This window comes from Epinephelus fuscoguttatus, linkage group LG18 (genome assembly GCF_011397635.1).
Source record: "Epinephelus fuscoguttatus linkage group LG18, E.fuscoguttatus.final_Chr_v1".
Taxonomy (NCBI): Eukaryota; Metazoa; Chordata; class Actinopteri; order Perciformes; family Serranidae; genus Epinephelus; species Epinephelus fuscoguttatus.
In genome coordinates, this window is record NC_064769.1 from 724599 (window position 1) to 750418 (window position 25820).

General features: G+C 41.6%; 1 protein-coding gene across 5 annotated transcripts in view; it reads left to right on the forward strand.

Annotated features, from left to right (window-relative positions):
* LOC125905851 (multivesicular body subunit 12B-like) overlaps positions 1 to 25820 on the forward strand; it is a 71650-nt gene that overhangs the window by 27141 nt on the left and 18689 nt on the right. For all 5 annotated transcript variants that reach the window (XM_049604128.1, XM_049604127.1, XM_049604125.1 and 2 more), the window contains exons 3-5: positions 19893 to 20000; positions 20151 to 20247; positions 20500 to 20629. In XM_049604128.1, coding sequence (XP_049460085.1) covers positions 19893 to 20000; positions 20151 to 20247; positions 20500 to 20629 — 335 coding nt within the window. The remainder of the gene's footprint in view (positions 1 to 19892; positions 20001 to 20150; positions 20248 to 20499; positions 20630 to 25820) is intronic.

Genomic DNA, 25820 nt, shown 5'->3' on the forward strand with positions numbered 1-25820 from the left:
AACCGGTATCCCTTGTACTGCCCATTACCAGAAATCCCACCTTTGTCCCCTCCAACCTCGATGGAGCCTTCCGTACTTGGAGCGAAAGGGGTATCCATTGTATTGGAGACCTGTATGTAGAAGGTGTCTTTACTTCATTTATACAACTACAGAGGAAATATGGACTGAAGAACAATAACTTTTTTTCGTTACCTACAAGTTCGAGATTACATAGGGAAATATTTAAAAGATTTTGAAACGGAAACGCAATCAAAAATAGATGATTGTCTGAAACTGTCATTCAAATAATGCAAAACATTGCCTCATCCAATTTAAAATTATACACAGGCTTCATTATTCAAACGAGAAACTACATAGTATATTACCCAGAGGTGTTGCCTCTGTGTGAAATGTCAATCTTCTGTGGCAACACTTCTACATAGTTTTGCTTTATGTCCAAAGATTCAACCCTTTTGGATTGATAACTGCAGCATAATGTCTGAGGTCATGAACACTAAGATTAAGCCAGAGCCTCTGCTCATTATTCTTGGAATATCTGAGACCTTCAGAAAGTTAAACGTGACACAGCAACGATTTCTCTCCTGTTGCCTCATAATGGCAAAGAAACTAATTCTCATACTATGGAAGAACACACCTTTCCCTACCGCCAAGATGTGGCTAGAGGACTTAACTAACACACTCCATTTGGAAAGGATAAGATTTGCTCTGAAACACAGGCTTCAACTATGTAATAACAGTCCAACCCCAGCACACACTATACTATACACTATACTGAAATGACTGATGAGTGATGGGGCTCTGTGGGTGGAGGGCGGTGGGAGGAGTGGAGAAGTGATGTGGATATGGGACGTAGGGATGGGCAACAATTTTCGATTATCGGTGATTGATTCTTAAGGCTTTTGATCGATCACAAATAATTTTGAATTATAGTCGCAGTGTTTCCCCTACAATGCCTGGCATAGGCCCGGCGAGCCGCCGTGCCTACGAGACCCCCTGCCCGGCGAGACCCGGCAACGAGACCCGCCGCTGGACCTATGCCAGGCAAAAAATCATAAACAGACGGAGGCTCTCATCACTCTCCAAAGCCTCGGCGGCTTCCCTTGAGGCCTCTGAAAACACTTCACCATTGAAAGACGGAGGTTTTGCTGAAAACTGAAGACTGTAACCACTGGCTGGCAACAGTTGTAAACACCCAGGGGTGAACTGCACATGTGCGCCATTCTTCCTCTTTGGCCTGGGGGGTTGAAGCTTAAAACTGGGGCAGCTGCGCTCTCTTGTGGCAACAGTCTGCACTGCACTCTTTTGTTTTCTCTCTTCTGAAATACTCGCTTATCAATTAATCAATAATTGATTGTTAATTTTTTTGATGATCTAATAATGAATTTTGATCGTTTGCCCATCCCTAATGGGAGGGCAGCCTTGCAACTTTGGGGATAATGGTCAGCTTGTTAGGGGTTCTAGCCTGGAGGGCTGAAACCCTTTTGTTTTTGTGCTGTTTTATCTTACTATATAATGACGAAAACTCTGTCTGTGGGTGTGTCTGTGTGTCTGTTCCACGTTTTTCTCTGCACTGACTTGGTCAATCCATGTGAAATTTGGCACAGTGGTAGAGGCTAATGGGAGGATGCGAATGAAGCAATATTACATCAGTTGGCCAAAGGGGGGCCCTATAGCAACCAATTGAATTTGCAAACTTTGTCCCATATGTCGTAGAGACATGAAACTTTGCACAGAGATGCCTTTCCTCACGAGGAACAAATTTGCCTCAAGAACCCATAACGTCCAGTTATATAGATTTTCCGCCATTTTGAATTTTTTGAAAAACACTTCAAATCGATCTCTTCCTAGGAAGTTTGACCGATCGGCATGAAACTAGGGACCAATATCTAAAGTTCCCTTTTGGCAAAAGTTGGAAAACTTACTAAAACTGAGCTTCTATAAGGCAATGAATATTGCGGAGGGTGTGGCTCATCACATAAAGGTGTATAACATCTCAAGGGTTTCATCGATCACCACGCAACTGTGTAGGCATATGACCACACAAAATCTGAGAGGACCCCTCCATTATTGACCCGATCAAACAAAATGGGAGCGCTAGAGAGCTAATTTCTTATCTAGGCCAAACCGCCATATCGATTTTTACTAAACTTGGTAGATATGTAGAACAGGTTGCTCAAGGTGACTGAAGAAATTTAACTCTAATTGGCAACTGGGTGGCGCTATAACAGAAAAATACTTAAAAATGGCTAAAATGCAACCGATCGCTGTGGCTCCCCCTGTGGCCGAATGTTGGGGTTTTTTTTTCTATTTTTTGATATGACTAAGTCATGGTATGGTATGCTGCTGCAACAAGGGCTAGCCGCACCTTTCCCATGTGAACTACCAGTGCGCCCCACTTTTAAGTCAATTCAACATATAAACACTTTAACTATCTGCCTTTCAACGTGCTACCTCAACTACTAACGTACAGTTTTAGCCCCCTAACTGTCCCTCTATTGGCAATGGTACTACTGTACTTTCAGTAAAGCAATCGCACTCAAATTCACAAAAACTCTGTCTGAATACATTGGTCTTCTTAATGGGTTCAGTTGACTATTTAATCTGCAATTTCCTATGACCTGTATCCCAAACACACACCATGTGAAACTGTTTGTGGGCAACTGTGTACTCAATGGGTATGGACTAGTTATTATTATTAGGGGGAACCGCGAATGCAAGCATACGCGATTCCCAGGACCAGCGGTGCTGGGAAACCTATTGTTTTTGTTCGGGTTTTTATTATTATTATTATTATTATAGTTTTTCTCTATTTTTATTTTTCCGTTGGTAAAAGTGATGCTGCAGGCTAAACCGTGCAAGGGAGGGTGGTGCCATTTGGAGGGTTGGTCCAGACCCCTGCACGTACCTCAGACGCAAAAAATGACATAGGTCCGTCAGCAGGGGGCGCTATAACCAAGGTCAACGTGTTTTGGGCTATAACTCCCACACTGTATGTCACACATTCAGCAGCCTCATATCCCCAGATTCCCTGAATAGTGCTGAATCACCTGGGTTGGGCCACGCCCATTTCCGGCTATAATGTTTTTTTCACAAAATCATGAAAACTGGAAAACCTGCTTTTTTAAACTCCTCCTTGGGATTTTGTCCGATCGGCATGAAACTTGGCACAGACAGTCGTCAGCTGGACCTGATCTAAAGTTATCAAAAGAATTTTGTTCGGTACAAATATGCACAAATTATTAACAAATACATTTTGCTAGCTACCTACAAAAATGCGAACTGTTGCATATCTCAGTCAAAATAAATGCTAACAACACTAAATCTGAGATCCTTGCTTGGCATGTGACTCTGAGGGTATGAGCCAAATTTGACTAATGTTGGCCACTAAGGGGCGCTGCAAATATGGAAAATTTATATCTCTCAAATGGCAGCACTGATTTGTACGACATTTGGTGAGTATGATGCTGGGTCACTCCTGAGGCCATAACTTGAAGTTTATCACGACTGGTCAAAGTGGGCGACTGTGCCAAATTTGCCACAAATTAACCGGTAGGGGGCGCTATAAACAGAGAAACATCAAGTGACATGAGAGTTGATCAGATTCGCATGAAATTTGGTGAGCGTGATGCAGAGTTGCTCCTGAGGCCAGCCATAAAGCTTAGTGATGTTTGGTCGGGCCGACTTCCAAGGGCTCCGCGACACCCAGGGGCCGAGTTGCGCAGGGAGGCTTGGCCTACAAAAACGCGAACTGTTGCATATCTCAGTCAAAATAAATGCTAACAACACTAAATCTGAGATCCTTGCTTGGCATGTGACTCTGAGGGTATGAGCCAAATTTGACTAATGTTGGCCACTAGGGGGCGCTGCAAATATGGAAAATTTATATCTCTCAAATGGCAACACTGATTTGTACGACATTTGGTGAGTATGATGCTGGGTCACTCCTGAGGCCATAACTTGAAGTTTATCACGACTGGTCAAAGTGGGCGACTGTGCCAAATTTGCCACAAATTAACCGGTAGGGGGCGCTATAAACAGAGAAACATCAAGTGACATGAGAGTTGATCAGATTCGCATGAAATTTGGTGAGCGTGATGCAGAGTTGCTCTTGAGGCCAGCCATAAAGCTTAGTGATGTTTGGTCGGGCCGACTTCCAAGGGCTCCGCGACACCCAGGGGCCGAGTTGCGCAGGGAGGCTTGGCCCCCGTTCATAACTGCTTGCAGTTCTAGTTATTATTGTTATTATTATTATTCAGAAATTTTTTTGCGAATTCTCGTGAGATGGTACATTGTAGAGCCATGACATTTTCACCCACGGTTGGAAGTTGTGTGCAAATGATGCTCAAGAAATATAATACCAATGGGCCAGATGGGGGCACTATAATTAAGGTTCTATGAAATTCTTTTTTGAAAGCTAGCTCACAGTGATATTCATTATCGTGTTATCCATGTTATCTCATTTTTAACCAAATGTCACCAGAATATTTGACAATATACCGGACTTCAGCAGAATGATGTCAGATTTTTTTCAGAATTTATTACCAACGCTTTAACTGTTATTGATATCTCATTTCTTTTTGAAGAGAGTGACCAATGAACTTTACAGGGGGCGTGACTCAGCAAATGACTCCACAACGTGTGGGCCAATCATCACAAACCTTGCAAGCAATGTCTTAACAGGTACCAGGAACATAAATCACAAATACAAAAAAAGGGCATACAGTAACACATATCAGACTAAAAATCAGAAATTGATTGTCCTATCATTACAAAACTTGCAGGGTATGTTGAATAACAATTATCATCCACGTGTATTAAATTATTTGAAATTCGGTCAGTAGGGGGCACCACAAGTTACAAACAAGTACAATGGCCCTTTGCAAAATTTGACCATAATCAATGAGGAAACTAGGGCTGTAGTCAACCAAATAAAATCTTGGTCGATTAAAGTCAATCAATCAATCAATCAATTTTATTTATAAAGCCCAATATCACAAATCACAATTTGCCTCACAGGGCTTTACAGCATACAACATCCCTCTGTCCTTTGGACCCTCACAGCGGATAAGGAAAAACTCCCCCAAAAAAACCCTTTAACAGGGGAAAAAAATGGTAGAAACCTCAGGAAGAGCAACTGAGGAGGGATCCCTCTTCCAGGATGGACAGACATGCAATAGATGTCGTACAGAACAGATCAGCATAATAAATTAACAGTAATCCGAATGACACAATAAGACAGAAAGAGAGAGAGAGAGAGAGATGCAGGACAGACGGTAATGACAGTAGCTTACAACAACATTAATAAAAGTAATAATGTTATAGTTATAGTTCTGGCTATTGTAGTACAATATGTTGAAAGTATATATTAATATCTGGCAGTATACATGTGTGACAATAATCATATGTGTATAATAACAGTAGAAGCATGACTAATGACTAATGATGGCAGCAGCAGGAGGCATCTGGCAGGACCACGGCAGCAGCACAACCACACAGGTAACGCTATCCAGGCACCGCTGCGATATGAGTTAATCTGAGAGACAGTGGAGCACAAAGGCTCCGGAGAAGAAGCCGAGTTAGTGACATCCAGAATGGCCGAGTTAGCAAGATGCAGTAATAGGATGCGAGAGAGAGAGAGAGAGAGAGAGAAGGAGAGAAGGTGCCTGGTGTATTATAGGGGTTCCTCCGGCAGACTAGGCCTAAGTCAGCCTAACTAGGGGCTGGTACAGGGCAAGCCTGAGCCTTGGCCTGTCTGCCTCCCGACCGTAACAGGAAGATGATTCCACAGGAGAGGAGCCTGATGGCAGCAGCAATGTTGTTGTCATGTTGTTACAATGTTGTTGTAAGCTACTGTCATTACCTGCATCTCTCTCTCTCTCTCTCTCTCTGTGTCTCATTGTGTCATGTGGATTACTGTTAATTTGTTATGCTGATCTGTTCTGTACGACATCTATTGCACGTCTGTCCATCCTGGAAGAGGGATCCCTCTTCAGTTGCTCTTCCTGAGGTTTCTACCGTTTTTTTCCCCCGTTAAAGGGTTTTTTGTGCTCCACTGTCTCTCAGATTAACTCATATCGCAGCGGTGCCTGGATAGCGTTACCTGTGTGGTTGTGCTGCTGCTGTGGTCCTGCCAGATGCCTCCTGCTGCTGCTGCCATCATTAGTCATTAGTCATACTTCTACTGTTATTATACACATATGATTATTGTCACACATGTATACTGCCAGATATTAATATATACTTTCAACATATTGTACTACAATAGCCAGAACTATAACTATAACATTATTACTTTTATTAATGTTGTTGTAAGCTACTGTCATTACCGTCTGTCCTGCATCTCTCTCTCTCTCTCTCTCTCTCTCTCTCTCTCTGTGTCTCATTGTGTCATGTGGATTACTGTTAATTTGTTATGCTGATCTGTTCTGTATGACATCTATTGCACGTCTGTCCATCCTGGAAGAGGGATCCCTCTTCAGTTGCTCTTCCTGAGGTTTCTACCGTTTTTTTTCCCCGTTAAAGGATTTTTTGGGGGGAGTTTTTCCTTATCCGCTGCGAGGGTCATAAGGACAGAGGGATGTCGTATGCTGTAAAGCCCTGTGAGGCAAATTGTGATTTGTGATATTGGGCTTTATAAATAAATTTGATTGATTGATAGCTGAAGGCTCTGGCTCCTGATCTGAGCTTTATAAGTTAACAGTAGGATTTTAAATTCAATTCTGGATTTTACAGGGATCCAGTGCAGAGAAGCTGAAACAGGAGGAATATGATCTCGTTTCTTAGTTCCTGTTAGTACACGTGCTGCTGCATTCTGAATTAGCTGGAGAGTTTTTAAGGACTTACTAGAGCTACCTGATAATAGAGAGTTACAGTAATCCAGCCTTGAGGTAACAAAAGCGTGGACCAATTTTTCTGCATCTTTTCGGGTCAAGACAGGCCTAATTTTCGCAATATTACGCAGATGAAAAAATGCAGTCCGTGAGGTTTGTTTTAAATGAGAATTAAAAGACAAATCGTGATCAAATGTTACTCCGAGGTTTCTTACGGTAGTGCTAGAGGCCAGAGCAATGCCATCTAGAGAAACTATGTCATCAGATAAAGAGTCTCTGAGTTGTTTGGGGCCAAGAACAATAACTTCAGTTTTGTCTGAATTTAACATCAGGAAATTGGTGCTCATCCAGGTTTTTATGTCTTTAAGGCAGTTATGGAGTTTAGTTAATTGATTACTTTTTTCTGGCTTCATCGATAAATACAACTGTGTATCATCTGCATAACAGTGGAAATTTATAGAGTGATTTCTAATGATGTTACCTAAAGGAAGCATATATAGAGTAAATAGGATTGGTCCAAGCACAGAACCTTGCGGAACTCCAAAACGAACTTTAGTACGTAAGGACGATTCATTATGAACGTTAACAAACTGAAAATGATCCGATCAATAATAATAATAATACATTTTATTTATACAGCGCTTTTACAGCTCTCAAAGACGCTTTACATTTAAAACCAAAGAAAAGAAGTACATACATGTAAGTGCAAAGACAAACAGAAGACAAGGACAATATAAAACAACAAGGTGCAAAAGCATAGTGCAAAACAAAGAAAAGGAGGGCACAGGAGGAACCGAGAACGAAAAGCTAATGTTAAAGGTTAAAGGCGGATTTGAAAAGGTGGGTTTTGAGGAGTGATTTGAAGGTGGATGGATCTGGACAGTCACGGATGTGTATAGGGAGGGTGTTCCAGAGGGAGGGGGCGGCTATGGAGAAGGCTCTGTCGCCCCAGGTTCTGTGCTTGGTCCTGTGTGGGGGTGAGAGGAGGTTTTTGTCGGATGATCGAAGGTTGCGGGAGGGAGTGTGGTGGTGGAGCATGTCCGTGAGATAGGAGGGGGCCTGGCTGTGGAGGGCTTTGTGGGTGAGGAGGAGGATCTTGAAATTGATTCTGTATGGGACAGGGAGCCAGTGAAGGTTTTGCAGGACAGGGGATATATGTTCACAGGAGCTGGTGTGGGTGAGGAGGCTGGCAGCAGAGTTTTGGATGTACTGAAGTTTTTTGAGGACTTTGGATGATGAGCCGTAGAGGATGCTGTTGCAGTAGTCCAGTCTTGAGGTGATGAAAGCATGGATGAGAGTTTCAGCGGCAGAGAAGGAGAGCAATGGGCGGAGACGGGCAATGTTTCTAAGGTGAAAGAAGGCAGTTTGGGCGAGGCGGCTCATGTGATGTTCAAATGAGAGGTTATTGTCGAAGATGATACCAAGGTTGCGGATGAATGGGGAGGGAGAGAGGGTGGTGTTGTCAATGCTGAGGGTGAAGATTTGTGTTGCTGCAGATTTGTCACAGTTGAGTTTGAGGAAGTTGGCTTGCAGCCATGATTTAGGATTTAAACCAGCTTAGTGCAGAACCTTTTAGGCCAATTAAGTGATCCAGTCTCTGCAGTAGAATTTGATGGTCAATAGTGTGAAACGCCGCACTAAGATCTAATAAAACAAGTACAGAGACGAGTCCTTTGTCTGAAGCAATCAGAAGGTCATTTGTAATTTTAACTAGTGCTGTCTCAGTGCTATGATGCACTCTAAATACTGACTGAAATTCCTCAAATAAATTATTATCATGGAGAAAATCACACAGCTGGTCTGCGACTACTTTCTCAAGGATCTTTGACATAAAGGGAAGATTAGATATTGGTCTGTAGTTGGCTAACACCTCTGAATCCAGGGTGGGCTTTTTTAGTAGAGGTTTAATTACAGCTCCCTTAAAAGACTGTGGTTCGTAGCCTGTTAATAAGGATATATTGATCATATCTAATATATGAGTGTTAACTAAAGGTAAAACCTCCTTAAGTAGCCTAGTTGGGATGGGGTCTAAGAGACACGTTGATGATTTAGATGAAGAAATCACTGCAGTCAATTCTTGAAGAGAAATTGGGGAGAAGCAATCTAAATATATATTAGGTCTTACAGCTGTGTTTGAGGTTAGATAGGTACTATCTGAGGACAGGAGGTCATGAATTTTGCCTCTAATAGTTAGAATTTTGTCATTAAAAAAGCTCATAAAATCATTACTGCTAAGGGCTAAAGGAATACAAGGCTCAATAGAGCTTTGACTCTCAGTCAGCCTGGCTACAGTACTGAAAAGAAACCTGGGGTTATTCTTGTTTTCTTCTATTAATGCTGAGTAATAGTTTGCTCTGGCATTGCGGAGGCCCCTCTTATAAGTTTTGAGACTGTCTGCCCAGATTAAATGAGATTTGTCCAGTTTGGTTAATCACCACTTCCTTTCAAATTTTCGCGATATTTGTTTTAACTTACGGGTTTGAGAGTTATACCAAGGAGCGAACTTTCTTTGCTTTGTTAACTTCTTTTTAAGAGGAGCTACAGAGTCGAGTGTTGTTTGCAGCGAGCCTACGGCGCTATCGACAAAATGATCAATTCGGGAGAGGTTAAAGTCGGTATGGGAAACCTCTGTTACTGAAGGACTTGGTATTGAATTTAACGACGGAGTAATCATTTCCTTAAGTTTTGCAACAGCACTATCTGATAAACATCTAGTATAGTAACTATTGCTGAGTGGCGTGTAGTCAAGTAAAAAGAAATCAAAAGTAATCAGATAATGATCCGATAGCGAGGGATTCTGTGGAAAGACTGTTTGGTTATCAATTTCAATTCCATATGTCAGAACTAGATCGAGGGTATGGTTAAAACAATGAGTGGGTTCATGTACACCCTGACTGAAACCAGTGGAGTCTAATAATGAGATAAGCCAGGGAGTCATTATCAACGTCGACATGAATGTTAAAATTGCCTATACAATAATAACTTTATCTGATTTAAGAACTAAACTGGATAAAAACTCTGAGAATTCAGATACAAATTCAGAATACGGGCCAAGAGCACGGTACACTATAACAAATAAAAGTGGCTGCGAGGTTTTCCAGGTCGGATGTAAAAGACTAAGAACGAGGCTTTCAAATGAATTATAGTCTAGTTTAGGTTTAGGGCTGATTAACAGACTAGAGTTAAAAATGGCTGCAACTCCCCCTCCTCGGCCGCTGCTTCGAGGAATGTGGGTATTATTATGACTGGGAGGAGTGGACTCATTTAGACTAACATATTCATCTCGACACAGCCAGGTTTCAGTGAGACTGAGTAAATCAATATGATTATCTGATATTAATTTGTTTACTAACACTGCTTTAGACGATAGAGACCTGATATTTAACATTCCGCATTTAATTCTCCTGTTTTGTCTTTCTGTCACAGAAGAGGTTTTAATTTTTATGAGGTTGTTATGCACAACTCCTCTTTGTTTAATTTTAGATTTAAATAATTTAGGTGGTCGGGGGACAGACACCGTTTGTATAAAACTATGAAACTATGGGTGTGTAACTGCACTAGAAGCTCAGAGAGGCGTATAGAACTGCGACTCTGAGTCCTGATCAGGGTCCAAAACTAACACTCGCCACTCGCCAATTACGGGTAGATTTTGTCTCTGGCTGGTAAATTTTTAAGACCACTCGCCACTCTGGCGAGTTATTTTTTAACCAGCAAAAAATGCATTTTTTGTTACTGTAGAATGGTGCTGGTATCGGCTGATTTCCTGGCAGAGTAATGTGTGTTTCAGGCAGAGACGATCTTTGGTCACGTAACGCCAGGGCCACACCGCCCGCGGAAGCGCTGTGAATAGCCTCAAAGTGCCTCGAAGCGAAGCCAGTTTCCTTTCGGCACCCATGTTAACCGTTTGTGTCATCCACACCGGCCGCAGAGGTGCCCTGCAGTGATCGTTTAGGCGTCTGGTCTATTTTCTGCGCGAGCCACGAGCGAATGTGTCAAGCCGGGCAGTTACCCATGATAGAAAAACAGCCCCAAATGTGACGGAGACAACAGCTGGGAGCAGAACCACTTGTCGACCGGCGTTGAGAAATGCGCGTCTGACGGCCGCGATCCACCGGGCACGTCAGCAGCGCGACACTACTGCAGCGCGAGTCCCATAGCAGCTCGCCCCCCTGTTAATCAATTACAGCGGCTCCACCGGCAACGGGAGCGGTGTGACAACTCTCTATTTTAGGCTGCTCTTCTATTTTTGTCACGCTACGCTCCCCTACGCGACCCTCTAGCAGATAAAAACTACATAGTGTAGTGTAAAAACTACACTACAATTAAATAGTGTGCTAAACGAGCACAATGTGTTTTTAAGTGAATAAACCATTATCAGAGGTGATAGGCCTATGGGATGATTTTTTTTCAGGCATTTACCCATGTTTATCCGTGACATTGTGTAAATGTCCGTGGCGGACATTTGAAAGCGAGTAGATGACAAACAGTAGCCTACAGTAAACTTGTAGATAACTCAGATATATGTAATAACTTAGGTGGAAAATGCTTTAACATTTCATGGCTCAGCAAACGGTAAACAACCCCGCTGGCTTCTCTATGTGTCGCTTCCACGCAGTCAGTGGAGCCCAAATGAATACGCGGCGATGCTACGCTGACGTGACGCTTACTTTTGCAGCCGGTGGAATCCGGCCGTAATGTGAACGGGCTCGCGCGAGAATTTCGGTGAGCTGCGATCGCTGCCCAAACGTACCTGAACAGCCCAGCACACAGGTATGTGTTGTGTCAGAGGAGAAACAAGCCGTTCACATTTCTCTGTTTGTGGCAGGTAACCATCCACAAACCTCACTGCACTGTAGGGACTGTTCTTTACTTATGAAGGGACTGTTCTTTACTTGTATGTTAATCAGTTGGTGCAGTTTCACTTAAGTAAAAAAAAAAGACTGAACAACTTTCACTTGTATTGGAGTAATATTTGACAAAGAGTATCTTTACTTTCACTCAAGTCATGTCGTTGAATACTTTGTCCATCACTGGTCAGACATTCATGTTTATACGTATAGGGCAGGCCCTGCTGTTGCAGTCTGGTCGAGCTAAAATCTTATGTCTCAACTGTCCAAAGGGGACTGAAGTCAGTGATTCATGTAAAATTCCTTAATAAAAGATTCTTTTTGTACTGTAGTAAGAATGCTACAGAATTTATTAACCCAAATATTACACTTAACTATTGAAACAGTTCTTCATATTTTAGCATACATTATTACTAATATTAGTACACACTATTAAAATATTGATTGAGAATCGCTTACAAGACCCAAATGACATGCTAAATAATACTGATAGCAAATTACAGCACTTAAAAGCAATTTTTATTTGGTTGGTTGGTAAAATATCTGCCTGACTGGTAAAAAATTTCACTTACCAGCCAGCCTGGCTGGTAAGTGAAATTTTTGGACCCTGGTCCTGATCTCAACTCTGGGTTGTCAGGGATTCAAATTACTAATAAAATTTGCCAGGTTCCTAGAAATGAGAACAGCTCCATCCAAAGTGGAATAAATGCCGTCTCTCCTAATAAGACCAGGTTTTCCCCAGAAAGTTTGCCAATTATTAACGAAACCCACATCGTTTGCTGGACACCACCTGGACAGCTAGCGATTAAATGATGACATGCGGCTAAACATGTCATCAGTGGTCAGATTTGGGAGGGGTCCAGAGAAAACTACGGAGTCTGACATTGTTTTTGCATATTCACACACCGAGGCAATATTAATTTTAGTGACCTCCGATTGGCGTAACCGGGTGTCATTGCCGCCGACGTGAATAACAATCTTACTGAATCTAAGTTTATCTTTAGCCAGCAGTTTTAAATTTGATTCAATGTCGCCCACTCTGGCCACAGAGATACATTTGACTATGGCCGCTGGTGTTGCTAACTTCACGTTCCTGAGAATAGAGCTGCCAATAACCAGAGTTTTATCCTCAGCGGGTGTGTTGCTGAGTGGGGAAAAACGGTTGGAAACGTGAACAGGCTGGTGGTGAGCCATGGGCTTCGGCTTGGAGCTATGCCTCTGGCGAACGGTTACCCAACCTCCCGGCTGAACAGGCGTTACCAGAGGACCGCTAGCAGAGGCTCAGACTATGTTATGTGGCTCCGCATCGGCTACTGGGGGCTGGCTAACTACCGCAGCTACTGAATGGTTTTCCATGGTGCGGAGCCGCGCTTCTAATTCACTAAGCCTCGCCTCCAACGCGGCAAATAAGCTACACTTATTACAATTACCACTGTCGCTAAAGGAGGCAGAGGCATAACTGAACATTGGGCACACCGAGCAAGAAAGAGCAGAGGGAGAAGCCATTGCTAACTGTAAAGCTAATGTAGCTACCAAGGCTAGTAACGTGCAAACAACAGCTAAGAGATTAGCAAGAAAGTCGTAGAAAGGAGGAGAGCTATAAGTGCTTAAACAGAATCAGTGTGGGTTAAGACTTGAAGTAGATGTTAAAGCAACTGAAGTGAGAAAGCAGAAAGCAGGCTAGTAGAAATCACCAGAGCAGTACAGAGACATCACAGAAACTCATCACAGAAATGACACAACTCACTTACCACAATACGTCAGCACATGATCTTCAACTAATCGATTCGTCGTGGGGGGAAAAAAAAAAAACTCCTGCAGTGGTGTGTCTGTGTCACTCCGCAGTACACCTCCAAAACACTAGTCGGCGGTGGAGGGCTGTGTTACGTGCTGTATAGTTTAGTTCAAATCAAACTTTATTTATATCGTTGATTCAAAACACACATTAAATATGGCTTAATAGAGACAGTTTCAAACACAAGTATGCAAACTGGCTTCTCTATAAATCGCAGAACTGACAGACAAACACTTGTCTTTATCTGGACACATTTCCCCTACCAATACAACATGCTAACGTTATTAGCACAAGGTTATGGCGTTTTACATTGTATAAATTAACGTAGCATCTAGCGATCTTTTCCTCTTCTCATATAAAACCAGGGACAACAGCAACATGCAACAAAGGTAATGGCACACAGTTTGGCTCCATTACAACTCACAACATTCACCGACAAAACAACTGTCTTATACTAAACACGTTTTCCAAGCAAATACAACATGCTAATGTTATTAGTCTCAGCATATGGCATTTTACATTGTATAAATTAGCCTAGCAATGAGCGGAGATTTCCTCTGTTCATAAGAAGCCAGGATAAATCCTGAAGTATAAATCCATGAAGGATAACTCACACACACGACTTAAAATGCTGTTTTAGTGAGGGCTTTACTGTTTCCACAATTTATTGTTTATCTGTGAAATACAAGTAAATGCAAGCTTCGGTTCCACTGAGGGAAATGGTTTCAGCTTACAGAAACAGAGAGGAGGTCTGCGTCACCGTGATGCTGAGCATGAGGGTGGGCGAGTCCAACTTTCTGTCAACAACAACAACACCCCCATTTTCACAGGTAACTTAGCCTGTGCCCCCCCCCGCAGGAAATAATGGATTAATCCTGGATAGCTGTTGATGTAGCGCTTTTCTCCTTATGAAAGTAACATGGCGAATATTTGACTAATGAGAATTTGGTCAGACGAGAGCATAGCGACCAAATAATCGACTAGTTGACCAGGAGACTACAGCCCTAAAGGAAACCTTCATTGAGTCAAACATCACCAAACTTGGTGGACTTTTTTAACCAAGCCATTTAACCATTTCCCCAAAATGTTTCTGCACTTGACCAATCGGAAGCGACTGAGTTTCCAAAGAAGAGTGTGGCCCGGTATGGATTGGGACATTAATGAGCATCTGTCTGATTGTCATAAAACCTGTTAGTAACCTTTAATTCTGCCGCCTTAACTGTCAGAGGTCCTTATTCTACCCAGCTATCAAGTTTTAAATGTCCATGCTGGCTTGAACCCTGGAATTGCTGCTTGCAGCTATATTTTTTGTTTGTTTGGGGTTTTTTTGTTTGTTTGTTTTTTTATTATATTATTTGACTATTATTTTACTTAATTTTACCACCTTATTTGATTCTACCTTTGTGCCCACTATAACATTTGATCCCTTTTTTATTTCAGGGTATTGTGCAAAATTGAGAAATTCAGAAACAGTCTTAAATCTAAATGTTGATTATATGTGGAATCGATCTGCTAAATAAAAGATATTTAATATAATTGTTAATCCAACATGTTAATCCACAAGTTGTAGATGTTATGTATTGATTGATTGATTGATATCATCTCCTGCCCAGGCTCTTGTTCCATCTTCCTGGCCGAAGCAGGTAGCTTCTCTGGCAAGGAAATACAGTGTGGAGAGTCAGTTATCAGCCGAGCTGGTCCATTTTCTGCTGGAGACGAGGTCATTTTATATTGAGTAACTGTTGGAGCATTTTAACTCAACAAACTATGGCGTGTCACAACCAATGTCAAGCTGTCAGAGGCACACCGGGCTCTTCCTCACCTGACAGTGAGGCTGTGGTGCGTACGATGTCTCTCCCTCACCTGAGGGTGAAGGTGTGGGGTCCACGGTATCTGTCCCTCACCTGAGGGTGAAGCTCTGGAGCTCACGGTGTCTCTCCCTCACCTGACAGTGAAGCTATGGGGTGCAGGGTGTCTCACCCTCACCGTTTGTTGTTTATTTTTTCACCTTTTTCACTGCCCTGAACCTGCTACTTCAGTGAGCAAGCATAGCTGTGTGTCGAACACAAGACTCAAGATATTACAACTTGTTCTTGTCCTGAAGTCATTAAAGATGAGCACTTCAACAGTGACTGTAGCATCAGACAGACAAAAAAAAGCCATCCTTTCATGTTGGGATGATATGCTGCAGGTCGCCATTGGTCTGTTAACATATTAAGAAAAGATGGCGCCAGCGTGTGCGGCCAGCCGTCTGTCAGCTCTGCTGAGATTAGTGTTTGCAGTTGTATTTAATATTTTCTGTCAAGATGTGTCTGCTCTCCTGGTGTATGATCGCCAAGCACTTACTGATATTAAAACATCTCATGAGAAGCTGTTAACGTTTGATTATGGTGATCGGACCTCAAGCCCGCCACCGTTCCTGGCGTCCATACCAGCCTACCTGTGTCGCTCACCTGTCCTCTGGAAGAGGCGCTCCAGAAGACGAGGGAAACGAGGGGTTGTGCTGGTTAGAATCATGGCTTACCTGACGGCCGGCCTAGGGACTAATCCCCATCGTCTTTCCAACGGATTGTCTGCGGCATGCTGGTCTATGGGAATCTGGTGGATCCGGCCTATTGTTCCCCCTCACCTGCCTGGGATCCTGCCTCACTCACCGGTGGAGATTCCTCTCTCTAGGCGGAGCTGGGTGCGCTATGGCGGCGTCAATCACAGGAACCTTCAGCGCTGGACCGCGCCACTTTACCCGGACCAGAGGAAAAGGATCTTCACTTGGCTCTCTTAAATACACGATCGATAGCAAACAAGACGTTTTTGCTAAACGATTTCTTCGTCTCACGTAAACTGGATTTTATGTTCCTGACGGAGACATGGCTACATGTTGGTAAGTCCATCCCACTCTCGGAACTTCTCCCTAATGGCTGTCTGTTTCTCAGCTCCCCGCGATTAACCGGCAGAGGAGGGGGGCTAGCGTCGGTGTTCAAATCCAGCTTTGAATGCCAACAATCGTTACCTGGCTCCTTTTCTTCTTTTGAACTGCAGACATTTGTGTTAAACTTAACATCTCCAATTCTGTGTGCACTGGTCTATCGCCCACCTCACCTCAGTAAGGATTTCATTCAAGACTTTGGTGATTTTCTGGCAGAAACAACATTGAGATATGATCGGGTTTTAATTGTTGGTGATTTTAACATACATGTCTGCTGTGAATCAAAACCTCTGGCCAGGGAATTCATGAATCTTATTGACTCGTTTAATCTCACCCAGTCAGTGGCTGGGCCAACGCATGAAAAAGGACACACACTGGACCTTGTGCTGTCACTTGGTTTAAACTTAAGCATTACTGAGATTTGTAATACTCATATCTCTGATCACTTCGCTGTTTTATTTACTGTTACTGTGCCTTCTTCCCATGTTAAACCGTGCGCTCCTGCGCGCTGTGTATCCACAGTTTATCTGAATATCAGAGAGCTGTTAAAGCTGCAAAAACTAATTTCTTCTCAAACCTTGTGTCAAATAACAGCCATAAACCTCAGTTTCTTTTTAATTCTCTTAATTTGCTTTTAAATACCTGTAATTCTACCTCCATTGTATCTTCTCCTGCACTAGGTGAAAAATTTCTTAAATTTTTCAATGACAAGATTTCTGCCATCAGGTCCATTCCCTCTCCTCTGGCCTCTGACCCCGTTGCTTCCCCTGTAGCCCCAGTTATTTTTGAGGCTTTTGAGCAAGTGTCTCTTCCTTCTTTAACGAAAAAACTTCAGCATCTACGGCCCTCCTACTGCCCCCTAGACAGCATTCCACCCCGTTTCTTCAAGGATGTTTTTATCACGCTGGGGCTTTGTATTGTCGACCTTATAAATTCTTCCTTGATGTCTGGCTGTGTCCCCGCTGCTTTCAAACATGCTGTGGTGCAGCCCCTCATCAAGAAGAATAATCTTGACCCTTCAGTTTTGTCGAACTACAGACCTATTTCTAAGCTCCCTTTTTTGTCCACAGTCTTAGAAACGGTAGTGTATGAACAACTGCAGTCGCATCTGGACTTAAATGGCATTTCTGAAAAGTTCCAGTCAGGCTTTAAAGAACGCCATAGCACAGAAACAGCCCTTTTAAGAGTCTTTAATGATCTGCTTTTAATTGTTGATTCTGGTAACACTGCTGTTCTGGTGCTCTTAGACTTGACTGCAGCTTTCGACACAGTAGATCATAAGATTCTTTTATCATGTCTTGACCTGTGTGTAGGTTTTAAAGGTACAGCGCTCAAATGGTTTGAATCCTGTTTATCAGAAAGGAGTTTCTCTGTTCACATGGGCCAGTATAGATCTGCTGCATCCTCACTCAATTGTGGGGTGCCTCAAGGTTCCATCTTGGGCCCCATTCTCTTCTCCATTTATATGCTGCCCCTGGGCGCTATATTTAGAAAGTACAATATAACATTTCATTGCTTTGCAGATGACTTACAGATCTACCTTCCTCTTCAAACAAACAGCTCTGCTGAACTGTCTCAGTGATGTTCACACAAGGATGGCTTCAAATTTCTTGAGCCTAAACAAATCCAAAACTGAAATTATTTTATTTGGCCATTCTGTCACCTTGCTGCAAGGAACCTAGGAGTAATTTTTGACTGTGCCTTTAAATTTAAAAAACAGATTAGTTCAGTAGTCAAATCAAGCTTCTTTCAATTAAGGCTACTTAGTAAGGCAAAGCCCTACCTCCCTCCACTTGATTTTGAGAGCGCAATTCACGCTTTCATTACCTGTCATCTGGATTATTGTAATTCTCTTTATGTTGGATTGGACCAGCAGTCACTGAAACGCCTGCAGGCTGTCCAGAATGCAGCAGCCAGACTGCTGACAGGAAAGAAAAGATGTGATCATATCACCCCGATACTGGCCTCTTTGCACTGGCTCCCTGTCCAGTTTAGAGTTCACTTTAAAATCTTATTATTTGTTTTTAAAAGCCTGAATGGCTTAGCTCCATCCTATCTATCTGAGCTTGTTCAGCTTCACACGACAGCCAGAGATCAAGCAACCAGCTGCTGCTGGCCTGTCTCAGAACTAAACTTAAAAGCAAAGGTGACAGAGCCTTTTCCGTTGTGGCGCCAAATTTATGGAATACTTTAGCGTTCCATATAAGGGCAGCCCGAACTTTGGAACACTTTAAATCTCTTTTAAAAACCTACCTCTTTTCGCTTGCTTTCACCTCTAGTTGAGACAGACATGTCTTTTACAGCTTTTATTTGTATTTTACTTGTACTCTAGTGTTGATGTTTTATTGTCTAAACCTATTGTTGATCTTAATGATAATTTTTGTGGTTTTTGCTATTCATTCATTCTTTGGATGAACTGTACAGCACTTTGGTCAACCAAGGTTCTTAAATGTGCTATATAAATAAATTTTGACTTGACTTGACTTGTTACAGCACCTGATGGCATCAGAGTGAAACATGGCTGGACAACAATGAAGGTTAAGGGGGTGAAAAGTCTGAGTGGGGTGGGCGGGAGGGGTGGGGGAAAAATTACTGACCTTTCACCTAGGAGGCTGGTATTCACTTCCTGTATGAATGTAGAGCCAAACCCTGTTCTTATTTTTTTTTTTTTTTAGCCTAACCACGTGTTTGTTGGCTCAACATAACCACCTGTGTTGGTTGTTGAAGGAAAAAGTATCAATTTTTGGGTGTTGTACTAATGTAGTGCATTTATTTTGAAAGAGACTGTTTGCAAACTGTTCATTTCGTGTGAAAACAGAAGTGTATTTTGAAAAGACACAATGCATGTAACAGGATCCCAGAATGTCAACAACAGATGCACTTAGGGTACCTTCCTTGCACCACATATGTAGACATGGAAAGTCCATGACCAAGCAGCGATATGTAACAAGGTTGAAGTGATAATATGTTTCTGACATTGTTATAAACATCGCAGTCATGTATACTGAAGCTGCAAGAACACTCAGTGTTTCAGCTGTGCTCTGCCGTTAGTAGTTTTGCGATGTAATTTCAGAGAGTGAGTGAAACGGCGTCGGAATGCGGCAAAATAATGTGATTCTGTAAGCAGATTATCATAGTTTATAAAAATGCAGTGTAGTAAGGATACAGACATTTCATACACCACATGTATATAATGGGGACCTGCAGATGTGCATTCAGCCCATGCTGGACCCATTTATATGAGACAGCTGCCTTCACTCTATCACTGTTGGTAGAGAAAACTATTTCCACAAGTAAAATGTAATTCTGTGGGAACACTGTAAAGTGTGTCACACTGGATTCCTGCATATACCTTCAGTTAAGTGGCAGTGACATTTCCTCTGCATGTAGCCTGTTCAAGAAATCAGATGCAATCTTTCTTTGAAAGATTGACAAAAAGGTCTGAGACAGGTTAAAAGAATCATGTGACATCAGATTGTGCAATTTTTGTCCAGGTCTCGACAACAACAGACGGCCTGGATGCTGATCTTTGGAAAGACGGCCTTTTCAAATCGAAGGTGACACGCTACCTCTGCTTCACCAGAGTCTTCTCTAAAGAAAATGTAAGTTAACTCACCTCAACAACCATCATACATAACACATGTGAATGAATCGCTGGTTACATTCACTCCATTCTCTTTTTTTTCTCTCCATTCTCTCTCCTTCCCAATTTGTCCCCCTCTCTCTCCTGTTCTCTGTCCCTTTTTCTGTAGAGCCACTTAGGTAATGTTCTTGTGGACATGAAGTTGATCGATATAAAGGACACTCTGCCTGTGGGTTTCATCCCGATCCAGGAGACTGTTGACACTCGTAAGTTATCAAGAGTGTCGAAAGTGTCGTTAGCAGTCGAAAGGCACTGCTAACATCACTGTGTGGTAACAGTGTGTCTGGAAAGGATTTAAATAAAATCTTTAAATCCTCAAAGATGTCAGGCCCCAATAATGAGAACTGCTGTATTAGTCTTAAAGGAAACTCTCTGGTGTTAATGTATAGTTAATGAACAGACTGTTAACTGTGGAGGGACTCGTTAGTTTGTCTGACTGTCTTTTGTGTGTCCCACAGAGGAGCAGGCCTTCAGGAAGAGGCGACTCTGCATCAAGTTTATTCCACGGGACTCCACAGAGGCAGCCATCTGTGACATCCGCATCCTGGGACGCTCCAAGCAGGCACCCCCTCAGTACACCTTTATAGGGTGAGCAGCTTGGAATCACATGTTGAAATGTTAGTTTTGGTTATAGAGTTTACAAACAGTTGTTCATAGAACCTAATCTAAATCAGGACCGTATTATCCAGGTATTTGGATTGAAATTGTTTGAACTGTAGTTGAAACCAAATAACTGTTCGCGACCAGGGGTGCTCAGACTTTTGCATGCAACTGTTTGTTTGTTTCTCGTGAGGTCCTCTGTTTGACCATGACTTGCATGTGGTTGGATGATCCCTCAAAAGCGATGATGTAAGTGGCTGACATAGCATTTCCAAGTCAGCCTCCACTTAGAAAAAGATGGTCAAACTAGCCCCGACATTGTTTTGCAGTGTGTGTGTATATAGTAGGCATTTCTGTAAGAGCATGCAAGAAGTGACTTCAGCATAGAAGCTGCATTCCAGTGAATGTGATTAGCAATTTCACATTCATTTAAGAAGTCAGTCAATGTCAATGATAAAGAAATGAATAAATAATTAATTAAAATGAAAACACAAAACAAGAAGAAAATACGTAAATACATAGATAAATCAATAATAAACTAAATGAATAATACTAAATAATATTTGAAATAAATGTATTCATAGTCAGTAAGCCACAATAATTTAAATAACCAGGCTCAATTCATCAGTCAGTGAGAATGTGTGTGTGGGGAATAAGCGAGCAGCAACAGTGACCTACTTTCCAACACCAGCACACCGTAAGGATGGAAACAATGGCCTCGGCGGGAATGGAGCACCTGCCACACCAAGTAAACACGCCATCCGTGGTCATTTTGACATGACCAGCGGACTTCACATATTAAATGTAAACTGCCTGTGCCTGCATCCAATGCTTCTGTTGGGTCCAAGATAGCTAAAGCTACCTGCTGTTAGCAGGTAGTATTGTAGGCTACATGTATTTGTATTTCTATCAATAACTGGCAGATGAACAACAATACTTAAAGGAATCATGGTGTTCATGTGTTTCTTTCAATGACAGCAGTCAATATAACAACTAGGGATGGGGCCGATCCGATCCAGTATCAGGTTCCGATACTTCCGATCCACCAGCCGTGTCTGTGCTTTCCCGTTGTCTGCTGGAATGATATGATGATTGCTACATAGTAGTGTTGCACGGTTTACTGGTACCAATGGTAGACTGCAGTACTAAAACACGACAGTATATATGATACCATAATGTTGGAGTACCTCAGGTACCACTACTGTGGGATAAGTTCAAAGTCCAATCGCAAGAGGGTGAGTGTCCATGCGCCATCCAATAACGGCGCGCGCTGGCCACCTGGTACTTGATATGCGGCTCTAGTGGTTTGTTTTTCAGTGACATTTCAGGTATTAGCTGAGCTATTGAATATCTTTAAGCAGTGAAAGTTATTATTAATTTCTTTTTACTTGTAGGCTAGATTTGTTTATATATGCTACAGTGATTTGTTTTCCACAGAGCTCTACGGTGCGAGCATTTTACTCGCATTTGCGACTAAAAATAGTTTTGTGCCAGCAAAAGAAATCATTCAGGAGCATGCTGTGCGAGTACAGATTTCAACCAGCAGCAGAAACTAAAGGTGAAACCTGCCGGTTGTGGGTTGAACGGGGGGTCACAGACAGGAATACGGCAGTCAAATACGGCGGCCATAGTACTCCGCAGCGCAAGATAACAGCTTACCGGCGACGGAGAAGTCCGGCTCCAGGTCCAATAAGTCTTCGTTGGTGTCATAACTGCCCAAAAGTACCTGAACAGCTGAGCTGTAGCGGCACACAGGTATGTGACGTGTCAGAAGAGAAACGAGCTGTTCACATTTCCACAAACCTCACCGCACTTAAGGGACTGTTCTTTACTTGTCAGGGGAGGAGGCTGGCTGATTGATTTTTGGTTGATTTTTATTTTATTTATTTATTTTATTTTGATCCCCCCTATGTTAATCACTTACTGATGCTGTTTTTGAAGTATGAATAAGTCAGTAAGTAATTTATTCCATTGAAATATCGTTGATGTATTATTGAAAAGTGATTTATCTTTTTATAAATGACAAAAGGCACATCTGCCTCATTTTCACTGTGGTATCGTGATACTATTCAGAACCGTGATACTTTCACTGGTATTGTACCGTGGGTCCCAATTTTGGTACCGTGACAACACTACTACATAGTAGTGTCTACTTGATTTGTATCTGTGCTGTTCAGATTAATATGACAGGTATTTTTTTGTTTTTTGATAGTGTATATTGCACTAGTAGTTTAACACTGTCTTGGAACTTAATAAATATTGACAGTTGTTGCAACTCATAATGTAATAATGGCTCATAATGTAATAACGGCTCATAATGTAATAACTTAAATGTAATAAAAGTTCATAATGTAATTAGGGATGTCCCGATCTAGCTTTTTCACTTCCAATCTGATACCGATATTACAGCCTTGAGTTTTGGCCGATACTGATCCGATCCAAGCGTGTATTATACATATTCACTTATTTTGTTGTCAGTCATGTTAGAAAATGTTTGATCAAGCGATATTACTCTAACAAGAACAGCTACTTAATCGGGTTAGTTAGAATGATCCACAACAGTTGGTATGAGAAACTGACCCGTTTATTGTTAACAGGGTTAAATAAACAAACTTTAAACTTAAACATTAACATTAAATAAAAAATATAACTGGTTTCCTTTGGCTGCTTTGGCCCCTTAATAAATAGAAAGTAAATCAACACAAGAAATCTTTAAAATGTCTAACATTGAAATTAAAATAGCAGCTAGACTCCACACACTTGTGTTTTGGCCCCCTAATAAATAAAAAATAGATTAACACCACAAAACATTGTTGACATTTAGCAAACAATGCAGCCTTTCCTTTTCAGTTATTTTAGTAGTGTCAGTGCCCCTGGTTTTGCCCCTGCTGTTTGCAGGGGACAAAAAACCACACACAATATTGTACAACTGTTTAAACAAGCAATAGTCCATCCATGGCTCCAATTTGACTAATTGTGCCCAAAACAATGCCATCAGTGCTCTTTACTTAAACAGTAAGAGTGTAAACCAAATAAAAATATCACTCTCAAAAAACCAGAGCAGAAAACAAATAGTCAGTTAACTAAATTGACCGCTACTCTTCCTACCCTTCCCTCTGTGTGTGTCTGCATGCTGGCCTGGTGGATTGATAGTAAGTGCTGGAGCGGATCACTGGAATGGACTGCTTGAATCGCGGAGCGCTGGGCTGGCCGGAAAACCTGGATCATTCTCCGTGGTAAAACTGGATCGGAGTTCTGGGATCAGCATTTTTCCATGCAGTCCGATCCGATGCCGATGCACATTTTTGCTAATATCAGCGGCCGATACGGACATCCCTAAATGTAATAATCGGCTCATAATGTAATAAAATCATGAGCACATAACGTAATAAAGGCTTTGCGCATAATGTAATAATGTAATAACCTGTTACATTATGAGCCTTACTGGCGTCTCCCATAATGTAATAACAGGTCATAATGTAATAATGGCTCATATTGTGAGAAAACTGCTGCATAATCATCAATTTTACATCTTAAAGGTGCAAATAAAGCAAACAGCATGGGTTTCAGCGCATAGTAAACTAAATTAGTGAAACCAAGAATTATTTAATCGTAATTGCATTCTCACATTTTATTATGTAAGATTTATAAAGTTGAGTCACTAGGTGGCACCCGTGTTAGGTGTTTTGTGACTTTGAGAATGCCATGCTCACTTCCACTGTCTGACTGTTGCAGGTAAGCAGTTGGTGGAAAGTTTAAATACTATGATGGATGAAGACTGCTGCATAAGTATTAGTAGGTTATACAGAGTGGCTGGACGCAATAGTGGCCTTGCATCCAATATCAGGCAGCTCTTCAGCCAAAATGCCAGGTGGATTACAGCCTGGATTGTGACTAAACATATATCCTTTGGATGGGTCCATATTAAAGACATTCATTGGAAGAAGTAAAGTTTTCTTCTTCTTTTTTTTTTAAATCCCATTCACTCGTTAAGCCTTGATCTGAGTGAACACTGGCACAGTCACTGACAAATGGAGCCCCCTGGACTTGATTTTTATTGGCAACTATAATTTATGGTTATGTATTATTTATGCATATTGTTTAGTTAAATTTATTTGGACTTACGTTAACTTTTTACTTGGGTGTCCTGACAGGCTGTGTTTACATTTTAAGAACTTTTGAGCTGGTCCATTGTTATTACATGGTTCTAAAACGCTCTTCTCATTCTTGCACAAGTTCCAATATAAAGTAAATTGAATAAATATGTTACGCTGCTATCATGTATTTAATGTAAGTAGTAGGAAAACAATGCCTATTAAAAGTCTTTATTAAATTGGCATTAAGACCAACAATAAAATAACAGCAACATTTTGACTGGAAGGTCTTCACTAGGTTGTATGGAAGGAGAGAGTGTTTACTTACTTATTTGAAAAGACCAATCTTAAATGTGTTTTTTTGTAGAAGTTACTGTGTCCTGCATTTATTGTAGCAATAGTAAACAAAGGAAATGCTCTTTTAAACTACATGAACTACAGTCCCCCTCCTTCTTCCCTAATCCAACCCCCTCAGCCGGCTTTTGAGTTGATTACTGTCGCGCCACCTATAAACAAATCATAGTCAAACACAAACACAGACCTCTGCCCATAAGTGCACTCTCGTTGTCAGTGTGTGCAGTTTTGACCTAAAAATGATGATAATGCAACACTTTTCTTACAATATGAGCCATATGAGCTGTTATTACATTATGAGCGGCACCAGTAAGGCTCATAATGTAATAAGTTATTACATTATTACATTATGAGCCGATTATTACATTATGAACTTTCATTACATTTCTGTTATTACATTATGAAGCATTATTACATTATGAGCCATTATTACATTATGAGTTGCTACAACAATCAATTTGAAACCCTTATAGTTGCATATTTGTTTTCAAGATGAGATTTTTCCTGTTTCTGACCTCCTTTTCTGACCTTACACTTACCTCAAGTTGCCTTTTGGGATATACATGCATACATATGTACATATCATACTTGCCTGTAGAGAGGAGTTTATTACAGCCTCATATAAAATCAACAATAATGAAAATAATATTAAAGCGAACAGAGCACTGGTATCGGAATAGTATCGCTATCGGCAGATATCCAAATTCAGGTATGGGGATCGGAAGTGAAAA